This window comes from Ursus americanus, chromosome 1, assembly GCF_024610735.1.
Source record: "Ursus americanus isolate L20-20 chromosome 1, mUrsAme1.1.p, whole genome shotgun sequence".
Taxonomy (NCBI): Eukaryota; Metazoa; Chordata; class Mammalia; order Carnivora; family Ursidae; genus Ursus; species Ursus americanus.
This window is the reverse complement of record NC_142127.1, coordinates 17,952,153-17,977,694: the sequence shown is the minus strand read 5'-3', so window position 1 is coordinate 17,977,694 and position 25,542 is coordinate 17,952,153. Positions and strand designations below refer to the sequence as shown.

Sequence of the window (25,542 nt, the reverse complement as noted above, 5' to 3'; positions counted from 1 at the left end):
TGTTGAAGGGCATCTCGGCTCCCACGATTTAGCTATTGTGGACATTGCTGCTATGAACATTGGGGTGCATATGGCCCTTCTCTTCACTACATCTGTATCTTTGGGGTAAACACCCAGTAGTGCAATGGCTGGATCATAGGGTAGCTCAATTTTTAACTTTTTAAGGGACCTCCACACTGTTTTCCAGAGTGGCTGTACCAACTTGCATTCCCACCAACAATGTAGGAGGGATCCCCTTTCTCCACATCCTCTCCAACAATTGTTGTTTCTTGCCTTGTCTATTTTTGCCATTCTAACTGGCGTAAGGTGGTATCTCAGTGTGGTTTTGATTTGAATTTCCTTGATGGCTAATGATTTTGAACATTTTTTCATGTGTCTGTTAGCCACTTGTATGTCTTCATTGGAAAACTGTCTGTTCATATCTTCTGCCCATTTTTTGATTTGTTTATTTGTTTCTCGTGTATTGAGTTTGAAAAGTTCTTTGTAGATCTTGGATACCAGTCCTTTATCTGTAGTGTCATTTGCAAATATCTTCTCCCATTCCGTGGGCTGCCTCTTAGTTTTTCTGACTGTTTCCTTGGCTGTGCAGAAACTTTTAATCTTGATGAAGTCCCATAAATTCATTTTATCTTTTGTTTCTCTTGCCTTTGGGGATGTGTCATGAAAAAGGTTGCTTTGGCCGATGTCGTAGAGGTTGCTGCCTATGTTCTCCTCTAGGATTTTGATGGATTCCTGTCTCACATCGTGGTCTTTCATCCATTTGGAGTTTATTTTTGTGTATGGTGTGAGATAGTGGTCAAGTTTCATTCTTTTGCATGTAGCTGTCCAATTTTCCCAGCACCATTTATTGAAGAGACTGTCTTTTTCCCACCAGATGTTTTTTCCTGCTTTATCAAATATTAGTTGCCCAAAAAGCCGAGGGTCCATTTCTGGGCTCTTATTCTGTTCCATTGGTCTATGTGTCTGTTTTTGTGCCAGTACCATGCTGTCTTTGTGATCACAGCTTTGTAGTACAGCTCGAAATCCGGCATTGTGATGCCCCCAGCTTTGTTTTTCCTTTTCAACAGTTCCTTGGAGATTCGGGGCCTTTTCTGTTTCCATACAAATTTAAGGACTATTTGTTCCAGTTCTTTGGAAAATGTCCTCGGTATTTTGATCGGGATAGTATTGAAAGTGTAGATTGCTCTGGGTAGCATGGACATTTTAACTATGTTAATTCTTCCGATCCATGAGCATGGAATATCTTTCCATCTTTTTATGTCTTCCTCAATGTCTTTCAAGAGTGATTTATAGTTTCTAGAATATAGGTCCTTTACATCTCTGGTTAAGTTAATTCCAAGGTAACATATGGTTTTTGGTGCTATTGTAAATGGGATGGATTCCCTAATTTCTCTTTCTTCGGTCTCGTTATTCTTGTATAGAAATGCAACTGATTTCTGAGCATTGATTTTGTATCCCGCCACGTTACTGAATTGCTCTATAACTTCTAATAGTTTGGGAGTGGCTTCTTTTGGGTTTTCCATATAGAGTATCATGTCATCTGCGAAGAGAGACATTTTGACTTCTTCTTTGCCGATTTGAATACCTTTGATCCCTTTTTGTCGTCTGATTGCTGTTGCAAGGACTTCTAGTACTATGTTGAATAATAGTGGCGAGAGTGGGCATCCTTGTCGAGTTCCTGATCTTAAGGGAAAGGCTTCCAGCTTTTCCCCATTGAGAATAATATTTGCAGTAGGCTTTTCATAGATGGCTTTTATGAGATTGAGAAATGTACCCTCTATTCCTATACTCTGAAGGGTTTTAATCAGGAAAGGATGCTGTATTTTGTCAAATGCTTTTTCGGCATCGATTGAGAGGATCATATGGTTCCTGAGTCTTTTCTTGTTGATATGATGTATCACGCTGATTGATTTGCGAATATTGAACCACGCTTGCATCCCAGGTATGAATCCCACTTGATCGTGATGGATAATCCTTTTAATGTACTGTTGGATTCTATTAGCAAGTATCTTGTTGAGGATTTTGGCGTCGATATTCATTAGGGAGATCGGTCTGTAATTCTCCTTTTTGAGGGGGTCTTTGCCTGGTTTGGGGATCAAGGTAATATTGGCCTCATAGAATGAGTTTGGTAGCTTTCCTTCTGTTTCTATTTTTTGAAATAGCTTTAGGAGAATAGGTATTATTTCTTCTTTGAATGTTTGGTAGAATTCCCCAGGAAAACCGTCCAGGCCTGGAGTTTTGTTATTTGGAAGGTTGTTTATCACTGACTCAATTTCTTCATAATTAATTGGCCTGTTTAAGAAATCAATTTCTTCCTGTTTCAATCTTGGTAGTTTATAGGTTTCCAGGAAGGATTCCATCTCTTCCAGATTGCTTAGTTTATTGGCATATAGCTGTTGATAAAAATTTCTAATAATCCTTCCAATTTCAATGGTGTTCGTCGTGACCTCTCCTTTTTCATTCATAATTTTAATAATCTGGGTCCTTTCTCTTTTCTTTTGGGTAAGTGTTGCCAGTGGTCTGTCAATTTTATTGATTCTCTCAAAGAACCAGCTTCTAGTCCTGTTGATCTGGTCTACTGTACTTCTGGTTTCTGCTTGATTGATTTCAGCTCTAATTTTGGTCAACTGCTTCCTCGTGCGTGGATTAGGCCTGTCCCTCTGTTGCTGTTCCAGCTTCTTGAGGTGAGAATTTAAAAACTGCATTTTAGATTTTTCTATTCTTTTGAGTGAGGCTTGGATGGCTATGTATTTCCCCCTTAGGACTGCCTTTGCAGTATCCCATAGGTTTTGGACTGTTGTATTTTCATTCTCATTGGTCTCCATAAATTGTTTAATTTGATTTTTGATTTCCTGGTTTATTGAGTCATTCCTGAGCAGGATGGTTCTTAGTCTCCAAGTGTTTGAGTTTCTTCCAAATTTTTCCTTGTGGTTGAGCTCCAATTTCAGAGCGTTGTGGTCTGAGAATATGCAGGGAATAATTTCAATCTTTTGGTATCGGTTGAGACCTGTTTTGTGTCCCAGAACATGGTCTATTCTTGAGAATGTTCCATGTGCATTAGAATAGAATGAGTATATTTGGTTCTGGGGTGTAGTGTTCTATATATATCTATGAGATCCAACTCGTCGAGTATGGCATTGAAAGCCTTTGATTCTTTGCTTAGTCTTTGCCAGGGTGTTCTGTCTATTTATGATAGTGGAGTGTTGAGGTCCCCTACTATTAATGTATTTTTATCTATATGTCTCTTTATTCTGGTTAAGAGTTGGCTTGTGTATCTTGCTGCTGCCCCGGGCATATATATTTATAATTGTCATATCCACTTGTTGAATACTTCCTTTAAGAATAATATAGTGCCCTTCTGCGTCTCTAACTATAGTCTTTAGTTTAAAATCCAATTTATCTGATATGAGAATTGCTACCCCAGCTTTCTTTTGAGGTCCATTTGCGTGAAAGATGGTACTCCATCCCCTTACTCTCAGTCTGAATGCATCTTTGGTTTCGAAATGAGTCTCTTGTAGACAGCAAATGGATGGGTCATTTCTTTTTATCCAAGCTGCAACCCTGTGGCGTTTATGGGAGAATTTAAGCCATTAACATTAAGTCTGAGTACTGAGAGATATGATTTTAATGATGCCATGTTGCCAGTAAAGTCTTTGTTTGTATTGGCTGTGACTTTCTGTTCTGTATCACTCTTGGGGCCTTTTTACTTTTATAGAAACCCCCCCGTAATATCTCCTGTAGGGCTGGTTTCGTGGTTACGAAATTGGTTAGTGACTGGCGATTCTGAAATGTCTTTATTTCTCCGTCAATTCTGAATGACAGCCTTGCTGGATAAAGGATTCTTGGTTGCATGTTTTTCTCTGAAAGAGCTTTAAATATGCTCCCCCAACCCTTTCTCTCATTCCAGGTCTGTGTAGACAGGTCTGACGTAATTCTGATGCCTTTGCCTTGCTACGTGAGAAATTTCTTTGCCCTGGCCGCTTTCAATACTGTATCCTTGGATCTAATATTTGCGAAATGCACTATGACGTGACGTGGCATAGGTTTGTCGTGGTTGAGCTTGGGAGGGGTCCTCTCTGCCTCTTGGACACGAATGTTTGTTTCCCTCGCTAGATTAGGGAAGTTTTCAGCTACAATTTGTTCAAATATCTCTTCTAGACCTCTGTTTTTCTCCACCCCCTCGGGGATGCTGATGATTCTAACATTGGATCGTTTCACTGAGTCAGTAATCTCCTGTAATCTACATTCGTGGGCGTGGATTTTTTTAAGACCATCTTGTATTTTCATTTTTTCCTCTATTAACCCATCCTCCAATTCACTAACCTGTTCCTCTGCTTCGGTGACCCTGGCCGTCAGAGCCTCTAGTTTTGCCTGCATTTGGCTCATAGAATTTTTAATTTCTGTCAGATTCGCTCTCATTTCTGTCCTTAGGGATTCTATATTCTCAGTAACCTTTTCGTTAATAGTTTTTTCAATTCTACTCATCATTTTGACCATTGTTACTCTGAATTCCATTTCTGATATTTGGTTACATCCATATCCATTATTTCTGTGGCAGAGGCCACAGGCTCACTGTCTTTTCTTTGCTGGGGGGGGGGGGCTTCTCCTTCTTGTCATTCTGATGAGGAGAGGTTGCGGGGTTGTCCAGAGCCCAAATTATTGACTGGGTCCCAGGCCGTGCCCCTTGTTTTATAGGGATCTTAGGGATGTGGGCTTCTTCTTTAAAGATTTTATTTATTTATTTATGTGGCAGCCAACCAGCGAGAGAGGGAACAGAAGCAGGGGAGTGGGAGAGGAAGAAGCAGGCTCCCAGCGGAGGAGCCCGACGAGGGACTCCTTTCCGGAACGCCGGGATCACGCCCTAAGCCGAAGGCAGGCGCTCAATGACTGCGCCACCCAGGCGCCCGGGTTGTGGGCTTCTTGATTTTTCAGCCTGCCTTCTGGGGGAGGGGCCTGCCGCGCCGATACTCAGGCAGCCCTGTTTGGGTAGAGTCTCGGCGTCCCCTGCGAGGGGGGATGGGGATGGGCACTCCCTGAGCCGGTATTTCCAGGCTTTTGTTCTCTGGCGGCTTTCCCTGGGGGTCTGCTGTGCCTCTTCTGAGAGTCAGAGCAGCAGCGGCCGAATTTCAGCCTCTGTCACAGAACAGAAGGATTGCGGCCCGTTCTCTACTAATGTTCTGGCCACTTTTACTCTGTTACTGTTGGTGCTGCTCAACCCTGCAGCGTCCCGGGATGTGAGCCCCACACCCGGCGTCCCAGCCCTCACTTCCAGGGCCGGCGTGTCTCTGTCCTTTGTGTTTCTAACGCCGCCAGCCACCAGCTGCCACGCGCGCGCTCCCGGAACCTCCCGGTCTCAGTCTGGATCCAGTGAGCGCACCGGGAATCCGGTGTTCCGTGCTATAGCTGATACTTCTAACATTGGCAGGTTTGCTAAGTAGAAGTTGCTGGTTTACTTGTAGGGTTAATTTCCTCCTGTTGAACACATTCATTGTGCCACCTGAACTATGGCAACAGGCATAAGAACGTGAAGCTGCAGGCATGCGACAGAACGCCACCCCAGGCGACTTCTGTCTTATTTTTCTTGATGGTATTATTTGTAGCTGTAACGTTTTTAATTTTGGTGAAGTCCAATTTATCTATTTTGTTTTTGTTCCTTTTAGTTTTGGCGTTGTATCTAAGAAACCATTGCATAACCCAAGCTCATGAAGATTTACTCATTTGCTTTTTTTATAGAGTTTTTCCATTTTGTGTACATTTTAGTCTTTGATCCATTTTGAGTTAATTTTTATGTATGGTGTGAGTTAGGGGTCCAGGTTCATTCTTTTATATCTGGATATCTAGTTGTTCTAGTGCTATTTCTTACAAAGACTGTTCTTTTCCTGTTGAATTATTTTGGTACCCCTCTGAAAAATCAACTAACCATAAATGTAAGAGTATATTTCTGGACTCTAAAATCTATCCCTTTGATCTGTCTATCATCATGCTGGTACTACACTGTCTTAGGTAGCTTTGTGCTAAGTTTTACAACCAGGAAGTATTAACTCTCCAAGTTTGTTCATTTTCAAGATTATGTTGGGTTTGATTGTGTTCTGAAAGTTCAACCAGGCTTGCATTCCTAAAATAAGCCCATTTTATTTTATTTTATTTTATTTTATTTTATTTCATTTCATTTCATTTCATTTCATTTCATTTTATTTATTTCCTCTCAAATAAGCCCATTTTCCATGTCTTGATATTTTAGGCTTTTAGTTTATTGCTTTCTTTGGTTTGCTAATATTTTGTTTACCCATGAATATGAAAAAATGGCGTGTGTGTGTGTGTGTGTGTGTGTGTATCTATATCTATATCTATACAAATATATTTGTTTGTATTGTGTTTGTCAGATCAATGTGTTTCTCCCAACCTGATGGGGGCCCTCAAATGTGGGGTGACAACTGGGTGGAGGCTGTTGGTGTGAGTGGTGAAGCAATTCACCTGAGGCAGAACAAAGGAGATAGAAATTTATTGAGTACACCACCAGGGAGCAGGGGGAAGGACAGCAGAGGAGAGACTATCTGCAACGAGGCAGTGGTTGGGGACTATTTTTAAAGGGGGAAGGTTACGAGGTATTGGGATATATGAAATTTTCCCTTTTTTAGTAACTGCGCCTGTTTGTGTGTAGTCCATTGGTCAGTTAGGGCTTATGGATATTTTGAGGTCTGTTGCCTGATGGGCTTGTCTAATTCAGCTGGGTGATCTCTGTGGGCCCTTTCACCTTGCTCTGCATTTCATTGCTCAAGACTGTTGTCTAAAAGCAGCCTCCATGGGACATCTGGATGGCTTCGTCTGTTAAATATCTGCCTTTGGCTCAGGTCATGATCCCAGGGTCCTGAGATCAAGACCCACGCTGGGCTCCTTGCTCAGCAGGGAACTTGCTTCCCCCTCTGCCTGCTGCTCATCCTGCTTGTGCTCTCTCTTTCTCTCTCTCTTTCTCTCTCTCTGACAAACAGATAAATAAAATCTTAAAAAAAACAAAACAGAAAACAGCCTCTACAATCAAGTTTAGGCTGGCTTCATAGAATGGGCTTGAAAGGAGTACATCTGTCACTCACTAAATGGCTCAAGTTTGTTTGTTGTGTTCTTCAAATCTTCCATATCCTTTTATATTTTTAATCTGCTTATATAATCAATTACTGAAATAAATGTATTAAAATCTTACACTATAATTATAGATTTGGCTATTCTCCTTTCTCAAATTTTCCTTTTGTTTTTGTATATTTGCCTTATATTTTTATATATTTTAAGGCAATGCTTATGTTTCTAGTAAATTAAACTTTTTATCATTATTAAATACCCTTTATTTCTAATAATGCCTTTTAGCCGGTATTTGTTGCCTTATGTTAATAAAACTATACCAGCTCTATTTTGGTATGCATAATATGTCTTTTTTCATTCTTTTCCATTCAGTGTTTATACATGTTCGGTTTAAGATTTGTCTTTTTAAAGCAGCATATAGATACTGATTTTTAAATCCAGTATGATAATCTGTTTCTTTAAATTGGAATTTTACTCCATTTCTATTTAATGTCTCTTCTTTTCACTAATATTTTCTTTGTCTATATCTACTGCTTCTTTCATCCAACAAATTGGTTTTTTAAAATTTTATTTTATTTTTAAGTAATCTGTACACCCAGCTTGGGGCTTGAAATTACAACCCTCCGACCAAGAATTGCATGCTCTACTAACTGAGCCAGCCAGACATCCCTCATTTAACAAATTCTTTTTTTTTTTTAAGATTTTATTTATTTATTTGACAGAGAGAGAGGCAGTTAGAGAGGGAACACAAGCAGGGGGAGTGGGAGAGGGAGAAGCAGGCTTCCCACTGAGCAGGGAGCCCGATGCGAGGCTCCATCCCAGAACGCGGGGATCATGACCTGAGCCAAAGGCAGAGGCTTAACGGCTGAGCCACCCAGGTGCCCCTCATTTAACAAATTCTTAATTAAAAAAATAAAAGTAACAAAATCATCTCCCCAAAATCCATAATTTCTCTGAGCAGCCATTTGGTTTTTATTTCCAAATAAATTATAATTACTAGTACTATATTTCAACAATAGCTAATTCTCCTCAACACAATTCTAATATTTATTTAGGAATGTATCAGTAAATTCCATTTGAGTTTATCTTGTTCCCAAATGATTATAAAAATGCCATCTTGATCTTAAATAAAATATTGAAAATGAAAACTTCCCTTTATTCACTTCTCAAGTGTTGTTTATCAGGAGAATTGCTTAGAAAATGGGATCTGCTAGATTTTGCTTTCATATTTCCCTAGCCAATGATTTTAGTTTTGAAAATTTTAATAACTTGGTATTTAAAGGTAAATATTGCTGGTTCCATCTTAACAGTCCCCCTGACCTTACTAAAAAATAAACTTGTACGTATATGATGAATAAAACTTTTTCCTAAATTTCTGAACTAAATTCTTTACAGTTTTCATGATTAGATAGACATGCACATTCATTGTTAGTATTAGTTCCTTGATAAGTTAGAAGATGAAGCCTGATTCTTCTGTTATTCACACAATGTTGGTTACAACTGACCTTTTGCAGCAGATGAACCTGTGTGGCTGACCTAAATGAGGTATTTTTATTATAATTTTTAGATTATTTTAAAATTATTTTTTTGAATATTAACTGAAATATCCATGTGTTATTAATTGTACCACTACTTATTTTTAAGTTCTTTATGTCTCCAAATACCTATTTGAATCATCAATGAAGCAATTTTTCATCATTTTAATTCAATTGAGAGTTTTCTGAACATTTTTATATGATTTTATACTTATTTTATCTTCATCTTTACTTTTTCTCTTATTTGTGACTCTCTTAAAACGATTATTTTATTAAGGTGGCTTTAGTGTCATTGTTTATTTTTACAAATATAGTGCCTGATTCAGTCTTACTAAAATAAATCAGATAAGTTGCAGTATGACCTCAATTTAGCAGATAATTTTTTTTCTCAGTGTTCGTTAAAATTTTTTACAATGCAAAAAAAGCAAAGATAATAGACAGTAAAATGGTTTTTGCATTTTTTTTCTGAGCTTCCTGCCAGTGTTCTACCCTAAACTGATGGTATGAGGTACTCCTTGTACCGTTGACCCTCCAAAGTGCTTCTGAAACCCTAGAAAGTGGATATGGCACTTTCTGCTGCTGCTATCCTTGCCAGAATGAGTTTCACTTATTCTCTGCTTCTTTGAGTTTCGACTTTCTGGATTAAAATCTGGAATGGGTATATCTGATTAGCAAATCCAATTTCTGTAAGGCAGGCTGCGAAAGCAAGAATTTGCTATTTCCAGCTTTTCTACTGGGACGTGGTATCTGACTCCTACTAAGAGTTGTAATGTGAGGAAATTCCTAAACATAGCAGGAGTCCCAGATGTTTGGTGGCCTCAAAGAATAATGTAGATAGACTATCCTGTGTCAGCTCCGAAATACATGTATCCAGCCTTGTTCTCTCCCTAGGGTTCCAGACTCATGTATTTCCAAATCTGTTAGACATTTCCACTCCATAACTTACAACGATCTCAAGGTTTATATATTTCTAAAAGATGTATTGATTTTTTTCTCCCCAATCCGTTTCTTCCTTAGTCTTTACTATTTCAATAAATTTGCATCAATTCCATCATTCTAAATGTACATCTTGAGTTCACGTGTCCCTCATTCTCCACATACCCTCCATTCAGCAAGTTCTGTTTGCTTTACCTCTGATTCATTTCCTGAATCTCACCAGTTCTAGGGCCAAAGATGATTCTTGCCTTGTCTGTTACAGTCTGGTAATAAGTTTCTTGCTTTAATGCTTTATCCTTTTTGAACCATTCTCTGTTATTTACTCAGTGTTTTGTTGTTGTTGTTAAGGGATGCCCACTCACTGGTGTTTATGAGGACCTTATCAGACATGTCTGAGTCTGTCATAAGTCATTTCTTCTTCTTCCTTTTTTTTTTTTTTTAAGATTTTATTTTATTTTATTTATTTGACAGAGAGAGAGGCAGTGAGAGAGGGAACACAAGCAGGGGGCGTGGGAGAGGGAGAAGCAGGCTTCCTGCCGAGCGGGGAGCCCAATGCGGGGCTGGAGCCCAGAACGCCGGGATCATGACCTGAGCCGAAGGCAGACGCTTAACGACTGAGCCACCCAGGTGCCCCTGTCATAAGTTATTTGTAAATCCAGTAGCCTACAGATGCAGTGGGGCCTTTATGGACTGGCCAAGTCCTCTAGGGATATTTATCCCCTATCTTTCTATTAATAGCTTTGTCCTCTACTGGTAGTTTTGAAAATATAAGATTGTGTCCCTCTCCTGCATAAAACTCTCCAGTAAGTCCCGTCTAATACAGCTTTCAGTGAAGATGGAAATGGTCTATATCTTCACTGTTCAGTATGATAGCCACTAGCCACACGTGGCCACTGAACACTTGAATCATGGCTGATGCAATTGAGGAACTGAAGTTTTAATTTATTATTTTTTCCAAGCCAAACTGTATCTAGCTTTATTAAGATATTTTTCATAAACAGTCGTGGTATTTCAGGCAGGACATGGGAAGATAGTCATTAACAATATTCCACAACTTTTATACTCCCTTCTTCAATGGATTACCAAAATCAGAAAGCCACTATAAAACCCAGGGGATGGACTCGTCATCTGATCCCTTGGACAGGGAAAGTTTAGAGTGAGGGTTGACGTTTCACATTTAGCATATCATTCAACAAGTTTTCACAAGCAGACCCCGACTTTCAGGAAATGAAGATGGCATAATTATCAATCTGAAGATCCACAAGCTAAAAAAGGAGGTCTTTTGAGGGATGCCATCTCCATGAGGGATGGCACTGTAAAGTCCAGATTGCCTGAAATATACTGGGAACCATGTCTTGGGGTCAAGTTACAACAGATCTCTGGGTTTAAGGAAGTTAAGTCTATGTTGAAGGCAGACCGGGAGAAGAGGACATAAAAAATGAATTTTAGTTTTTCCACACCACAAGGCATTTGTGCCAAGGTGGCTAATGTGTGTCTAATGTGTGTCAATATCAAGGAGTCCCTCCTCCTGGGAACCAAAAGGAAGATTCTCAAAACTAGCAGGGAATGATGTTTTTCCACTCGTATCAGTCTAGTTTCAGATATATTCTGTTAGTGATATTTGCCCTTCCCCCAAACAACAATGGAATGTTCTGTGTGCTAACAATAACAACATAGCAAAAAAAAAATTAAAACAAATTCTGCATTTTTATAAAACTTGATAAAAAATAGTATTCAGACTGTACAATCACAAGAAGTACATGGTTATCAAAAATGCACACACTTCACTGGGCATATTCAACACCTTCAGCTTTCTGTGCCTGGTCTGTTTTGGCATTTCTGTTTTCTGCAGTGTTATTCCCAATCTTTGCCAACATCAGTTTCCCCCTTTTTCCTGTTGGGTACCTTCTCTCCCTTCTTTGCAGGGGCCTTTTTAGGCTTGGGCTCTGGCTTTAGAAGAGCAGGTTTAGCAGATAACTTTGCAGATCTTCTCTGTAGCTCATTCTTCACCTTGGCTTTATCTCTTTTAGCATCCACTTCAGCCCTTCTCTTGCGCATGGTGCAGATGGTGGCACTGGACGCGGGGTTACATCAGCATGGGCTTTGGCTGTCCAGAGTTCATTCTCGTCTCTTCTTCTTCACATCATTCCTGAAGTTTTAATTTTTAACTTAGCCACTTCTGGCTAATAGTGTTTTGGATGACAGAGCTGCATTGGCTCCCCTTCATTTTTAAAATAGAATCCAAAGCTCTTATCAAGGCCTTCTATGATTTTACTCTTGCTTATCTCAGTAGCTTCATCTCATACTATTCTTTCCCTTGGTTCAGCCTCATTGGCCTCCTTTCTGTTTCTAAAAATCACTCAACTCTTTCTCAGCTTGGAAACTTATCGCTGATGCTGTCTGCCTAAGTGCTGTTCTCTCAATTTTGAACTTGGTTGGCTTTCACACCTTTCAGACTATGGACGAGCATCACCTAGGAGAGTCCTTACCTGGTCAGCCTACTTAAATTGGTCATTACGCTGTTAAGTTCCTTCATAATATTTACACTATACTGTAATTAATCATTTATTTATTTATTTATTTTTAGTCTCTCCCTGAAGAATGTAAGCTCTGTGAGGGTGTGGTCCTTGCTTCTCTAGATCCTGGCATGTACTATCTATTTGTTATTAACAAATACTCCCTGAATTCTTGAGATTCTTAGACATTGGATACAGAGGTTGATTACTGTTTTTGGGGTGGAGGGTAGAATTTTGTAAGTCTGTGAGCAATTGAGAAAAAAGCAAATGTGTTTTAAAGATGAAGTCAGATTACATGTAAACAGATGAAAAGGTGCAATCTAAATACAAAGTATTATTGAAGAAGTTTTATAGGTTAGTAATTTAATAGGACTTCTCTTGAAGAGCTCTGAGAATTTACAAATATATAAAATTTTCACATAGAAAATTAAAATGACATTTGTGGAAACCCAGTGGTGAGGACGTGCTAGTCAGGCAGAGTTTATACTGTGTATTCATTTGATTTAAAAGAGTTCATTTTAATATTTAAAAATGAATCTCATTTAATGTTGCTTTAATTTAATTATAAATTTGGAGTTAATATCTTTGTATTTTGTAATTTTTAAAATGTAGTTTTATCCCACTCTTAGAAACTTTGGTGTGATATGAAAATGTACATCTACAAAAGGATTAATTATAAAAGAATTCCTCTTTCTGTAGCAAATCATTCCTTATTTTAAAAATTATTTAGTTTTAAAAATCTGGCTGATTCATAAATTTTCAGTAAAACGTTTATTGCTTAAAATAGGATTACAGTTATGTTATGGCTCAATTTGAAATACAAATGAAATGAACGATGCTGAGTTGCCACATTGTGCACTAAGTAATTGCTTTTGGACTTAGTGCTTTGAATTTTCTTAATAGCTCATTTTGGATTGTGATTTAACCAATTTATATCTGTGTAGATAGTATATCAAGGCTGCTAGTAAGTACTTTAGTTTTATTATTTATGTTTAATTCTCTAATACACTCAGTAATAACTATTTCCCCTACCCCTCCCCTTTTGTTATTTTTTTTTTAGGATCAGGATGCCTAAAGTTCATAAGATAAAAAAGTCTCTTACACCTCAGATTTCTTGTTTGACAAATGAGTCTTGTAAAGAGTTGGATTTTTTGCCTGACAAACTAAGAGCAAAGCTGCTTCCTTTCCAGAAAGATGGCATTGCTTTTGCCCTCAGAAGAGACGGCAGGTAAAGTACTTTTTTCGAGACATGCTAAAAATATTTAATTCTGGAGTGTGTATATATATATAAAAAAGAAAACAAATGTTTGTGCAAACCAGTTTTGTGTGTGTGTACGTAGTCTTCCCATTAATTTTTTTTACTGTATCTTGAAATGATAATTTGAGGATGTATCTCATTTTGCCTTCATTCTTGAATAATATTTTAGTTGACAATACAACTCTACTTTAATAGCCATTTTTTTCCTAGCACTTGGAAGGTTGTATTCTATTGACTTACGTCTTTCATAGTTGCCATTAAAAAGTGTGTTCTTGAGTCTCAAAAACTTACTTTACAGGTGACTTACTGATTACAAAGAGAAAAATTACAAAATGTTCATTTAGTATAGCCGATGGTGGGGCGGCTCTAGGCATAATGTGCTGCACAGGAGTTATTCAGCATTTCTTCCTGGAAATACTTGTCCTGTTGATAATGGGGAAACCGTCAAACCAGTTCAGAATGTGGGATTTTTTTTTAGGACCATGACCTGAACTCTTCAAATGATACAGTGTCATGAAAAACCAGGGGAAGTGATGAGAATGTCCTAAATTGAGAGACCTAAAAAGTTAAAACATCTGAAAGTGATACATAAATCTCGATTAGATCCTGGATAAGTTAAAAGAAAAGCTTTAGAGGACATATTAGGATAGATAACTAGGAAAATTTCATCTGTACTCTCTTAGAGTGATGTTATTGAATTAATGTCAATTGTCATGGGTGAGGTAATGATGTTGTAGTCGAATGTTCTTGTTCTTGGAAAATGCATGATTAAGAATTTGGGATGAAGAGTTGTGATACCAGCCTACTTTCTATATTTTCCCAAAAGGAAAGGACATTATATGTTTAGATAAACTTTGAGTGAGTCAGTCACAATGTTAACACTGAATCTGGTCAGTGGTATAAGAGTGTTCACTGTAGTATATTCTCTTTGGATTTTCTGTCAGTTTGAAAATTAAAAAAAAAAAAGTGATCAGTCTGATTTTCATTCCTTTGTAGTGATCTGTCTTTTCTGATTGGATCCGATCTTTTTCTGTATCTGATTTTAAGATTTTCCTCTTGGTCTTTGGAGTTCTGCAGTGTCAAAATTATTTATTCAGTCTAGTTTTCTTTTTGTTTATTCTCCTTGAGATTATTGTGCATCTTTTAATCTGGTATTTGTGTCGTGTTGATTCTGGAAAATTCTCAGCTATTATCTATTTTTAAAAATTATTTTAAAAGATTTTATTTATTTGAGAGCAAGAGCATGAGTGGTTAGGGGGATGGGCAGAAGGACAGGGAGAAGCAGACTCCCTGCTCAGGACCCAAACGCAAGGCTCCGTCCCAGGACCCCAAGATCATGACCTGAGCGAAAGGCAGACGTTCAACCAACTGAGCCACCGAGGCACCCCTATCTCTTTAAATATTGATTCACACCCATTCTGTTAATTTCTTCTGTAATGTCAATTAGACTTAAACTTGACCTTTTCACTCTATCCTATGCTTCCGTTAACATGTCTTATATTTTCTCTATCTGTGCTACAACACAGCTACTTTTAAACATCTGTTTTTAAAAATAAAAGGTCATGATTCAGTTATTCTAATCCGTTTAACTTACCTATTCAGTGTTTAAAGAGTTTTTTGAAATGATGTATAAAATATATGGGAAAAAGTATGCAGATTATAAGTGTACAGCTTTTACAGTACCGCCATCACCAAGATCAAGAAATAGTACATTACCAGCATCCCAGAAACCTTTCTCTTGCCCCTTTCTGATCACTACTTCCTCCTTCCTCTCCAAGGTAACCACTTATCCTAATTTCTCAAACCACAGATTACTTTTATATGTTCGACTGTATCATTGTAATCATCTATATGTATCTTTTGTGTCTGACTTCTTTTGCTCAACATCTTTGTGAAAGTCTTCCTTACTGTTGCATGTGGTTGTAGTCGGTTCATTCTCATGTAAAATTCCACTGTGTAAATATAATACCATAATTTTTCTATACATTCACTGTTGATGAAACCAGTTTGGGGCTTTTACAAATAATAATGCTATGAACATTCTTATGCAAATCTTTGGTATATACATACATACACATATATTTCTGTCATGTGTATAACAGGAATATTTGCTGAGTTATAAGATATGTATATATTACAGTAAATAACTTCCTATATTAGTTTGCCAGGGCTGTCATAATGAAATACCACAACTGGGTGACTTAACAGAAATTTATTGTCTCACATTTCTGGAGTCTAGAAGTCCAAAACCAAGGTGTAAAAAGAGTTGATTCCCACTTAAGGTTGTGAGGGAAGGGTCTGTTCCAGGTCTCTTTCCTTGATTTGTAGAACACTGTCTTCTTCCAGTGTCTTTTCATATCATCTTCTCTCGGTTCATGTCTATTCCCTTTCTTTAAGGACACCAGTCATTATTAGCTTAAGGCCCACCCTAATAATCTAATTTTAACTAATTACATCTGTACTGACTCTATTTCCAAATCAGGTTGCATTCTGAGGCACTGGGTGTTAGAACTTTTACATATGAGTTTTGTGGGGACATAATTCAACCCATAACTCAGCCAGACAGTTTTCAAAGTGTACCAATTTTTACTTGTATCAATAATGTGTAAGAGTCCCGGTTGTATCACATCTTCACCAACACTTTTTATTGCCTATCTTTAATTTCATTTTGTATTCTGGCAAGTATATAGTGATATCCATTTAGGTTTTCATTTGTACTTTTCTGGTAACTAATGAAATTTAACACATTTTCGTGTGCTTATTAGCCATTCGATTGTCCTTTATTATTAAGTGCCTGTTCATATCTTCTCTATTTTTCTACCAGGTTGTTTTCCTAATCGTTTTCTGGGAGTATTTTTTCATATTTATATTTTGGATATGAATTTTTTGTCAGATGTATATGTTGCAAATAAAATTTATCAGGTTACGGTTTTCCTTTTCTCTCTCTTACTGAATTCTTGATAAGCACAAGTTCTCAGTTTTAATGTTATCTTAAATACCCTTTATTGGTGTTGTATTTTGTGGCTGGCACTTTTTGCATCTGATTTTACAAACCTTTGTCTACTACAAGGTTGTGAAGTTAGTTTTCTGTCTTCTAAAAACTTTATTGTTTTATTTTTAATTTAAAAATTTTTTTTGAAGATTTTATTTATGTATTTATTTGTCAGAGAGGGAGAGAGAGAGCGCGCGTGCGCCCAAGTAGGGAGAGTGGCAGGTAGAGGGAGAAATAGACTCCCTGCTGAGCAAGGATCCCAATGTGGGTCTTGATTCCAGGACCCTGTGATTATGACCTGAGCCGAATTAACGGACTGAGCAATCCAGGTGTCCCTGTTTTATTTTTTATATTCAGATCTACATTCCACTTAGAATTGATTTTTGTATGTGGTATAAGGTAGGGATCAGAGTCGATTATATATTTATTATTGTATTATTTACTTTTGTCTATCAGTGTCTGATCATCACAATTTATTGGAAAGACTAACTTTTTCCTACTACGTTAGAACTTTGCCATAAATTATATAATTTTATGTGTATCTTTCTAGATAAGTGCTGTCTAATGGAACTTTCTGCCTTTATGGAAGTGTTCATATATATGCTGTTTAATTCAGTAGTTATTAGCCACATGTGACTGCTGAGTTCTTGAAATATGGCAAGTGTAACTAAGGACTGAATTTCATATTTTAACTAATTTTAATTGATTTAAATCTAGCCATGTGTCTGGTGACTACCATATGGGACAGTACAGCTACAGATTCTTTGTTTTATTTTTCTAATTGCCAGTCTTTGTGTCAACACCATACTTCTTAATTATTGTAACTTAATAATAGATATTTTGGTCTAAGATAGCGTGACTCTTACAACTTTGTTATCTTTTCAAAATGGCCTCAGGTGTTGTTGACCCTTTGCATTGCCTGTAAGTTGTAGAAATCATTTATCATTTTTCACCAAAAATGTTGCTGGGATTGTGAATGGGATTGTTTTGCATCTGTAAATCAGTCTGGGGAGAATTGATATCTTTATTATAAAGTATTTTAATCCATTAATGTGAATATTCTTTCATTTATTTAATTGGCCTTCATTTATTTTCATCTCAGTTATTCTTCCCTTAATTTCTTTTTAATAAGATCTTATAGTTTTCAATATATAATTCTTTCATGTGTATCATTGTATTTATTCCTAGGTGCTTAGTATTTTTGATGTTGCTCTGAAATGTCATTTCCTCCCTCTGGCTATTTCTAAGATTTTCTCCTTGTTTAATTATCCAAAAGTTTTGCAATGTATGATATGCCTACGTTTGCATTTAAAGTTTTTCATCTGTGGGTTATTCATTTATTAGTTCTAGGAAAATACTCAATCTCTTCAAATATTATTTTTGCCCCTTTCTTTTCTCCTTGGTCTCCAGTTATATCTATATTAGACCTTTTCTCTGTGTTCTATATATCACTTATCTTCTTTTTTGTATTTTCCTTTTCTTTTTTTTTAAGATTTTATTTATTTATTTGACAGAGAGAGACAGCGAGAGGGAGCACAAGCAAGGGAGTGCAATGCGGGGCTAGATCCCAGGGCCCTGGGATCATGACCTGAGTGAAGGTAGACGCTTAACCACTGAGCCACCCAGGCGCCCCAATGTATTTTCTTATTTTTAAAAAAAAAATTCTGTGCTTTATTTGGATATTTGTTGTTTAATCATATTCTTGTTTACTAATCCTAAATTTTGCTATTAAATTAATTTATTGGATTCTCTGAAGGAAAAGACCATTAGTCAAAATACTTGAAACCAAAACCCATTCATTATGGCTGAAACAAAGAGGCTGAATTTATTATTTGCTAAGCAAGGGAGAAACTGCTTCTTAAACATGGCAGACAAAGCAAAGAGTTGGTAGTGAATCAGACTTTGGGGAAGTTTGGAGTCTTTAAAAAGCAGGAGTGTTTTATGTATTTGCTCAATATCAGAGTATACTTTAGGGATTAGCAGACTGATGTCAAAGAACAGTCAGTCCTTCCCTATCTTGAAATTGGAGAATAGAAACATTTTATTTTCTGTTCTTAATGTCAGATAGTGTATTTTTAAGTCCTAGAATATCCAATTCCTGTCTGCTGGTTATGTGGATTGTATCTTGCTTCTTGTCATGTTTTAACTCCATCTCTTCTTTCTATAAATATTTAGAACATACATATTTTACATATCTGAATTCCTTTGGAGGCTAATTTTGCTTTTGTTCTTGTTATTCATGATGGTTTATTTCCCAGTGTATTTGCTAATTTAAAAAATTTTTGTTTTTATAATTAGGTAATCTAAATCTTAATTAGGTAATGTTATTTTTGATTGTTAGTCAAAGTGTTATAACTACAACACTCTCTACCATGTAGTTACTATTTTTCCCTCTCACAATTATTGCCTATTTAACAAACCACTAACATGAGATGTTCAGACCATGTAAATATGCTTCCCCTTATCTAGTTTTCTCTCTTGGATTTGGCTTCCATACATGTTCTTGCTCAAAATAATTTTTGCCCTGATAGTCGTGAAATGATGATTTATTAATTGGCATTTTACTGTAAGGAAGAGCCCTCCCTTCTGTTCCAGCAGTCTCTCTTTTTCTCTTTTCCTGTCTGTTTCTACCCATCCATCCATTCCTGTGGATTCCTAATATATTCAGTGGGTTATAATCCCTTACTGTACTGTAGTTTACTTCTGTCTGTTTTGGAACTTGTTACAACTGGAATCATGCAGGTTATATGTCCTCTGACTTCTTTTGCTCATCATGTTTTTGAAATTCATATATATTGTTTTGATGTCTGAATATAAGATGGTTATTTTGATCATTCATTTGCTGATTGACATTTGGCTTGATTCTAGTTTGGGAGTCATATGAATAAAGATGGTATTAACATTCATGGACAAGTCCTTTTGTGGGCATGTTTTCAATTCTATTGCTTTTCTTTTTTTCTCTTTAGGATTTTATGTATTTGTGTGTGTGTGTGTGTGTGAGAGAGAGAGCACATGAGTTGGAGGGATAGGCAGGGGAAGAGGGAGGAGCAGACTCCCCACTGAGTAGGGAGCCCAATGCTGGGCTGGATCCCAGGATCCTAAGATCATGACCTGAGCTGAAATCAAGAGTATGACGCTCAACCTATTGAGCCACCGAGGCACCCCAGCAGCTCACTGTTTCTTAATTTGTATTTTCCTAAAGACTAATAATATTGGCATCTTTCAACATATATTACTGTTTTACGTATGTTTTAATTGTTGTCCATTATTGATTTGAAGGAGGTCTTTTATTCTGGATAGAAGACCTTTGTCAGATATATGTGTTGTAATTTCTTCTCATCTGTAGTTTGCTTTTTAATTTTCTTTACAGTATTCTTTGATAAACAGAAATTTTTAATACTCTGGTTTTTCTTCAAATGGAATAAATTTTTTGCCTTTTGATAAACAGAAATTTTTAATTTTCATAAAATCGAATTTATCAAGTTCTTATGTAGTTATGCTTTTTACCCCAAGATCACAATGTCCCTCTGTTTTTTATTGGAAGCATTCTAATTTTAGCTTTTAGGTTTTGATATATGATTCATCTCAAATTAATTTTTGTGTATGGGATAATAGTTCTAGGTTGAGTTTTCTTTGAAATTGATATCCAGTTACTCTGGCATCATTTCTACTAAAGTTTCTTTTCTCCCATAAATTACTTTAGGCATCCTTCTGAAAAAGCACTTGACCATATGTATATAAATCTGCTTTCAGGTTTTTTTTCCTCCGTGTTTATCTTTTTTTTTTTTTTTTTTTAATTGTCACCCCTTTTGCGTTTTTACTTAGGTTGTAGCTTTCTTAGGCTCAAATTTTGTTTAGGAGTCTCATTTCCAGTCTCTGCTTTGTGTAGATCTAAGCCCTTACTACCATTGCTCTGCTTGACTGTGAAGTCTTAAGATTCCCTGTTCATGGTGTTTGCAGACACCTTCCTTGTGGCCTCTAGCTTTATCATTCACCTATACTCAGGTTTTGATTTTCTCTTTTGTTTCTGGCCATTGTAAATTGTTTTACTTTTCTTCAGGCCAGCTCTGCATTTTAAAAGATGGTATTTTATCTAAGTTAGCATTTCCAGTTGTTTGCAAAGGGAAAGATCTGCTTTCTAAACCACCTTAGCACTGGGAGCTGAAATCTTACTGTTAAATCTTCATTCATTAAAGACTATACTTGCTGTCATTTTAAAATACCCTTAATATATAATTACTTAATTTTTTCCTATTATATTCCAAATTTAATATTATATAATTAATTTCCCAACAACAATTTCTTTCTGACCATATTTTCCTTGCATGCCTTTAACCATCTATTTTCAACATTTTTGAGACACTTCTTTTATTTATTTTTATTTTTTATTTATTTATTTTTGAAGATTTTATTTATTTATTTGAGAGAGAGAGCAGAGCACAAGCAGAGGGAGCTGTAGGCAGAGGGAGAAGCAGGCTCCCTGCTGAGCAAGGAGCCAGATGCAGGACTTGATTCCAGGACCCTGGGAATCAATCATGACCTGAGCTGAAGGCAGACGCTTAACTGACTGAGCCACCCAGGTGCTACTGAGACACTTCTTTTAAATGAGTTTTTAAGTTTCAGATTTGTATTTTACTTTGTGATTCAGTTTGTCTTTTCTTTTAAGTAGTCTTAAGCTCACTTTCATTCATTGACATTAGAGCTATATTTGGTCTTAATTCTGCCATTATAGCATTTGTTATGGTTTCTGTTCCTAAAAATATGTTACTATATAATCATTGTATCATCCATTAAATATATTACTATAGTAGCATCAAAGTTTTCTTCAGGTTTAGTATACACTTTCAGTAATTTGAAAGGTTTGGAGCTTGAATCCACTGGTAATCTTTATAACTATAGCTTTGCATAATATAGCTGATTCTCTATTTTATTAGGCAGTGTTTTCTTATTCCCAATTATGTACAGTGGCATTTGGTGTATTACCTTTTCCTTCCTTTCTGTACCTCTCTCAGCACATCATATTAATTGATTAAATTATTTTTCTTGATATTCACCTTTGTATCTTTAAAAATACTTATAATTTGTTGCTATGAACAAATTTGTTCCTATGTATTAGATATTTTTTGCCAACTTTCGATAATCTTTGCATTTTTCTCCTCTTTGACTCTTGTTAGGTATGTAGTTTCTGTGCAGTCATTGTCTGTAACTGTTACATTATTTTCTGTACCCAGATTATTTAAACAGCTAAGTAGTTTCATTGCTTCCCTCCCATCCATTTTGTTTTTGCATAGTGTTCTTTGGTTGGGGTTATCTTCTCAAAGTTCTTTTAGAAGGGTTAATAGGAAGTCAGTTACCCAATTTCTTGCATTTAAAATTGTCTTTTCACTGAGTTTATACTAAATGAAAAATTGGCTGAGTAAGAAATTTCTCAGTCCCAGTTTCTTTTCTGGCTGATGTTCTAGTTAATGCTCCACTGTTCGCTGGAGGCAAGCCTGAGGGCTGCTTGGTTTTTTCTCCTTAGAGATGGTTGATTTTTTTTTTTTTTTTTTTTTAGATTTTTTGTTTCACTCCTTATTTTGGCAATCCAGTACAGGGTGTGGCTTGTTGACACTTATACGTCTCTTTCCTTGTTGTGCTATATTATTTTAATCTCTAGTTTATCTTTTTTTAAAATTTCTTCAAACCTTTCTTGAATTATATTGAGAACGGTTTTCAGTTCTTTTATTTTGGTTTTCTTCTTTGAAGGCACCAGGTATGCCTGTTAATTTGTCTTGACCTATCATCTGTATCATTTGTATTTTCTGTCTTTTTCTTTCATAATTTATTTTTTCTCTAAAACTCCTTTGGTTTCTTTATTCCCTTTGAAAATTTCCTTTCAATCCTGTCTCATGTGTACGCTCCTTTTTCTTTTCTTTTCTTTTCTTTTCTTTTTTTTTTTTTTAGCAGTACCTATTCTCTCCTGCTTCCATTTGGTCTTCCTTTCAGTGATGTTTATTTTTCTTTTACTTCTGTGACCTTCAGCTCACATTTAAGTTCTTCACGTTTCTTGCCGTATCTTCCCTGAGTCCTATACCTCTGCTTTGAGTTTCTTCTATTATAAAGCTGATTGCTTCTTTAAGTTTATTTTTCTATTTTTCTATTTTTAGATTTATTTATTTAAGAGAGAGAGAAAGAGAGCACAGGGGAGAGGGGCAGAGGGAGAGAGAGTCTTAAGCAGACTTCTTGCTGAATGCAGAGCTGGACGTGGGGTTCAATGCCAGGACCCTGAAATCACAACCTGAGCGGAAACCAAAAGCCAGACACTTAACCCACTGTGCCACCCAGGCTACCCCTGCTTCTTTAAATTTAAATTTGTGGCAAAATGTTTGATATGATTTTCATCTGCTTCATAGGTACTTTTTTTTCCTGTGTGTTTTTCCATTTGATTTCCCTTTTTCCCCTTTTTTATTTTTGTAGAATTGAGTTTTTTTTTTTTTTTAAGTTACTACTTTGAGGAACATTTTTTTCCTGAGCCTGCTATTTGCAAAAGATCACCTGAGAGGGCCAGAATAATGTTCTAATAATACTCTAGACTAACACCTATTCTTTCTATGAAATTATTTTTATATGTATTTTTTTTTCATTATATTTCCCGAGCCAAAAGAAATCAACATAGCAGAGTAGCTAATGTTGCAAATCTGTCACTCCTGCCCTTACTCTGCTTCCCCTCATCTGGGAGTTTTCACCGAAGGCCTTGCCTTCTCTGCTTCTCCTTGTAGCCTGGCTGGAGCTGGGGGTATTCTGGCCACCAGTCTATTTCTCCTCTTGTGGTTATGCAAGGAAAGGATTCTTGATTACAATACAAGTGTCCTCTTCACTTCAGAACTATGTTTTGCTGTTTTGTTTTGTTTCCCTGAGATGTTTAGCCAAGCATCCTTTCTAGATATACCACTTCAGTTGTTGTTGTTGTTCTTGTTTTTCCTATTTAATATTTCTGGTAGCCCATTTCTTTTTGTCTAATTTTCAAAGATGATAAATAACCATGCATTAAAATTTTGAATCTGTGCTCCACTAAGCTGCATATTGTATCCATTACTTAGCTATTTATGTAATGATTATATATATATGTATATATATATATATATGTGTGTGTGTGTATTTATGTATGCATATATATGTACCTGTGGATTTACATGGTTAAAAATACCAGGCAAACTTATTAATATATGAAATTTTCTGTATACAGTTGAACAAGAAGGTTTGCTATATGTAGTTTGCTTATTCACATCCGTTGAGGTTTAAGAAGCCTGTTACTGAATGAATTATTAGGCTTGTCATTGTTACCTTTATCATTAGTTAATACTCTTTGTATAGATAGTGTTCTGAAATAAACTGTATTTCATTTCTTCTGAAAATTCTGGCAGGACAATTTGTTTTAATTATCTGTCTGCATGGAGAAAGGGAGGACTTTGTGGTATTTAAAGCTTTTGCAGAAAGTATAAGAGATGATTTTGTAGTAATTTGTATTCTTTAAAGGTATCACTTGATGACAGCCTAATTGGTTTCATTGTTTTCTTTTCTCTCCTAAAATTGAATAGTTTTCTGTTATATTACCCATTTAGATATACTGCTTTTGTAGTGTTACAGTCCTTACTTGTTTGGCTGAATGTAGATTGGATTTTTACATCAGTGAACAAATATATTGAAACACCTGGTGGTTTTGCTATGAAAAAATTCTTTGTTAAACTATTTTAATATTAGGGTGTGAATCACCATGCTTATCATTTCAGTTTAAGATAAGGATAATTAAGTGAAAGTATGAATGAACCTTGAAGTATAGTTATAAAAAAGCCAGAAGAAATAAGTTATACAATTTTATTTATTAGTTTTATACAGCCTAAGTAATCTGATTTATGAAACACAAAATCTTGCTATTCTAAATAGTGTTAATTTGACTTTTAGAATATGTCATTGTTTTGTCTCCTCCCCAAGCAGCGAGGGACCCTATGAGGGTGTGTAGAGAGAGACTTGGCTATGTCAAAAAGTATTATCGATACATAGGTATACATTTTGGACAAGCCAAAAAAAAAAAAAAAAAAGCAAAAAGAAATAAGTGGGACTACATCAAAATAAAAAGCTTCTGCACAGCAAAAGATACAGTCAACAAAATGAAAAGGTAACCTATTGAATGGAAGAAAATATGTACAAACCATATATCCATTAAGGGTTTAATATCCTGAATATATAGTAAACTCATACAACTCAATAGCAAAAAACCCCCAAATAATCCAATTAAAAAATGAGCAAAGGAATGAATAGACATTTTTCCAAAGAAGACATACAAATAGCCAACAGGTATATGAAAAGGTGTTCAACATTACTAATCATCAGGGAGTTGCAAATCAAAATCATAACGAGATACAAGTTCATACCTTTTATTAGAAAGGCTGTTATCAAAAAGACAAGAGATAACAAATGCTGGCGGGGATGTAGAGAAATGGGATCCCTTGTGCACTGTTGGTGGGAATGTAAATTAGTAAAGTCATTATGGAAAACAGTATGGAGTTTACTCAGTAAATGAAAAGTAGATGTATCGTGTGATCCAGCAATCCCAATTCTGGTATATATCTGAAGGAAATGAAATCAGTATCTCGAAGAGATATCTGCAACCCTATGTTCATTGTAGTGTTAGTCATAGTAGCCAAGACATAGAAACAGCGTAAGTGTTCATTTATGGATGAATGGGTAAAGAAAATGTGGTATGTGTGTGTATACGTATGTATGTGTGTGTAAGTATATGTATTTTTACTCAATGGAATATTTACTCAATGGAATGAATTTTATTCAGCCATAAAAGAAGGAAATTCTATCATTTGTGATAATATAGATGAACGTTGTCAGCATTACACTTAATGACATGTCAGAGAAAGACAAATGTTGTATGATCTCACACGTGGAATGTAAAAACACTGAACTCAGAAACAAAGAGCATATTAGTGGTTGCCAGGGGCTGGGGTGTGGGGGACTTTGAGAGATGTTGGTTAAAGGGTACAAATTTTCAGTTGTAAGATGAATAAGTTATGAGAATCTGATGTATAGTGTGATGACTATAGGCTATTTGATGTATACATAATATACTATATAAATATACTATACTTGACTGTTTACTTGAATATTACTAAGAGAGTAGATCTTAAATGTTCTCACCACACAAAAATTGGTAACTATGTATGGTGATATATGTGTTAACTA

At 36.1% G+C, this 25,542-nt stretch overlaps 1 protein-coding gene and 1 pseudogene across 3 annotated transcripts in view; one reads left to right on the top strand and one right to left on the bottom strand.

Annotated features, from left to right (window-relative positions):
* Positions 1-25,542, top strand: part of ZRANB3 (zinc finger RANBP2-type containing 3) — a 302,647-nt gene that overhangs the window by 19,798 nt on the left and 257,307 nt on the right. For 2 of the 3 annotated variants that reach the window (XM_045782977.2, XM_045782969.2), the window contains exon 2: positions 13,122-13,289. In XM_045782977.2, coding sequence (XP_045638933.2) covers positions 13,129-13,289 — 161 coding nt within the window. In that variant the 5' untranslated portion in view covers positions 13,122-13,128. Of the gene's footprint in view, positions 1-13,121; positions 13,290-25,542 lie in introns of those variants that run through there. The other variant, XM_087858142.1, reaches the window with a different exon arrangement.
* LOC123782722 (non-histone chromosomal protein HMG-17 pseudogene) lies at positions 11,330-11,603 on the bottom strand (annotated as a pseudogene).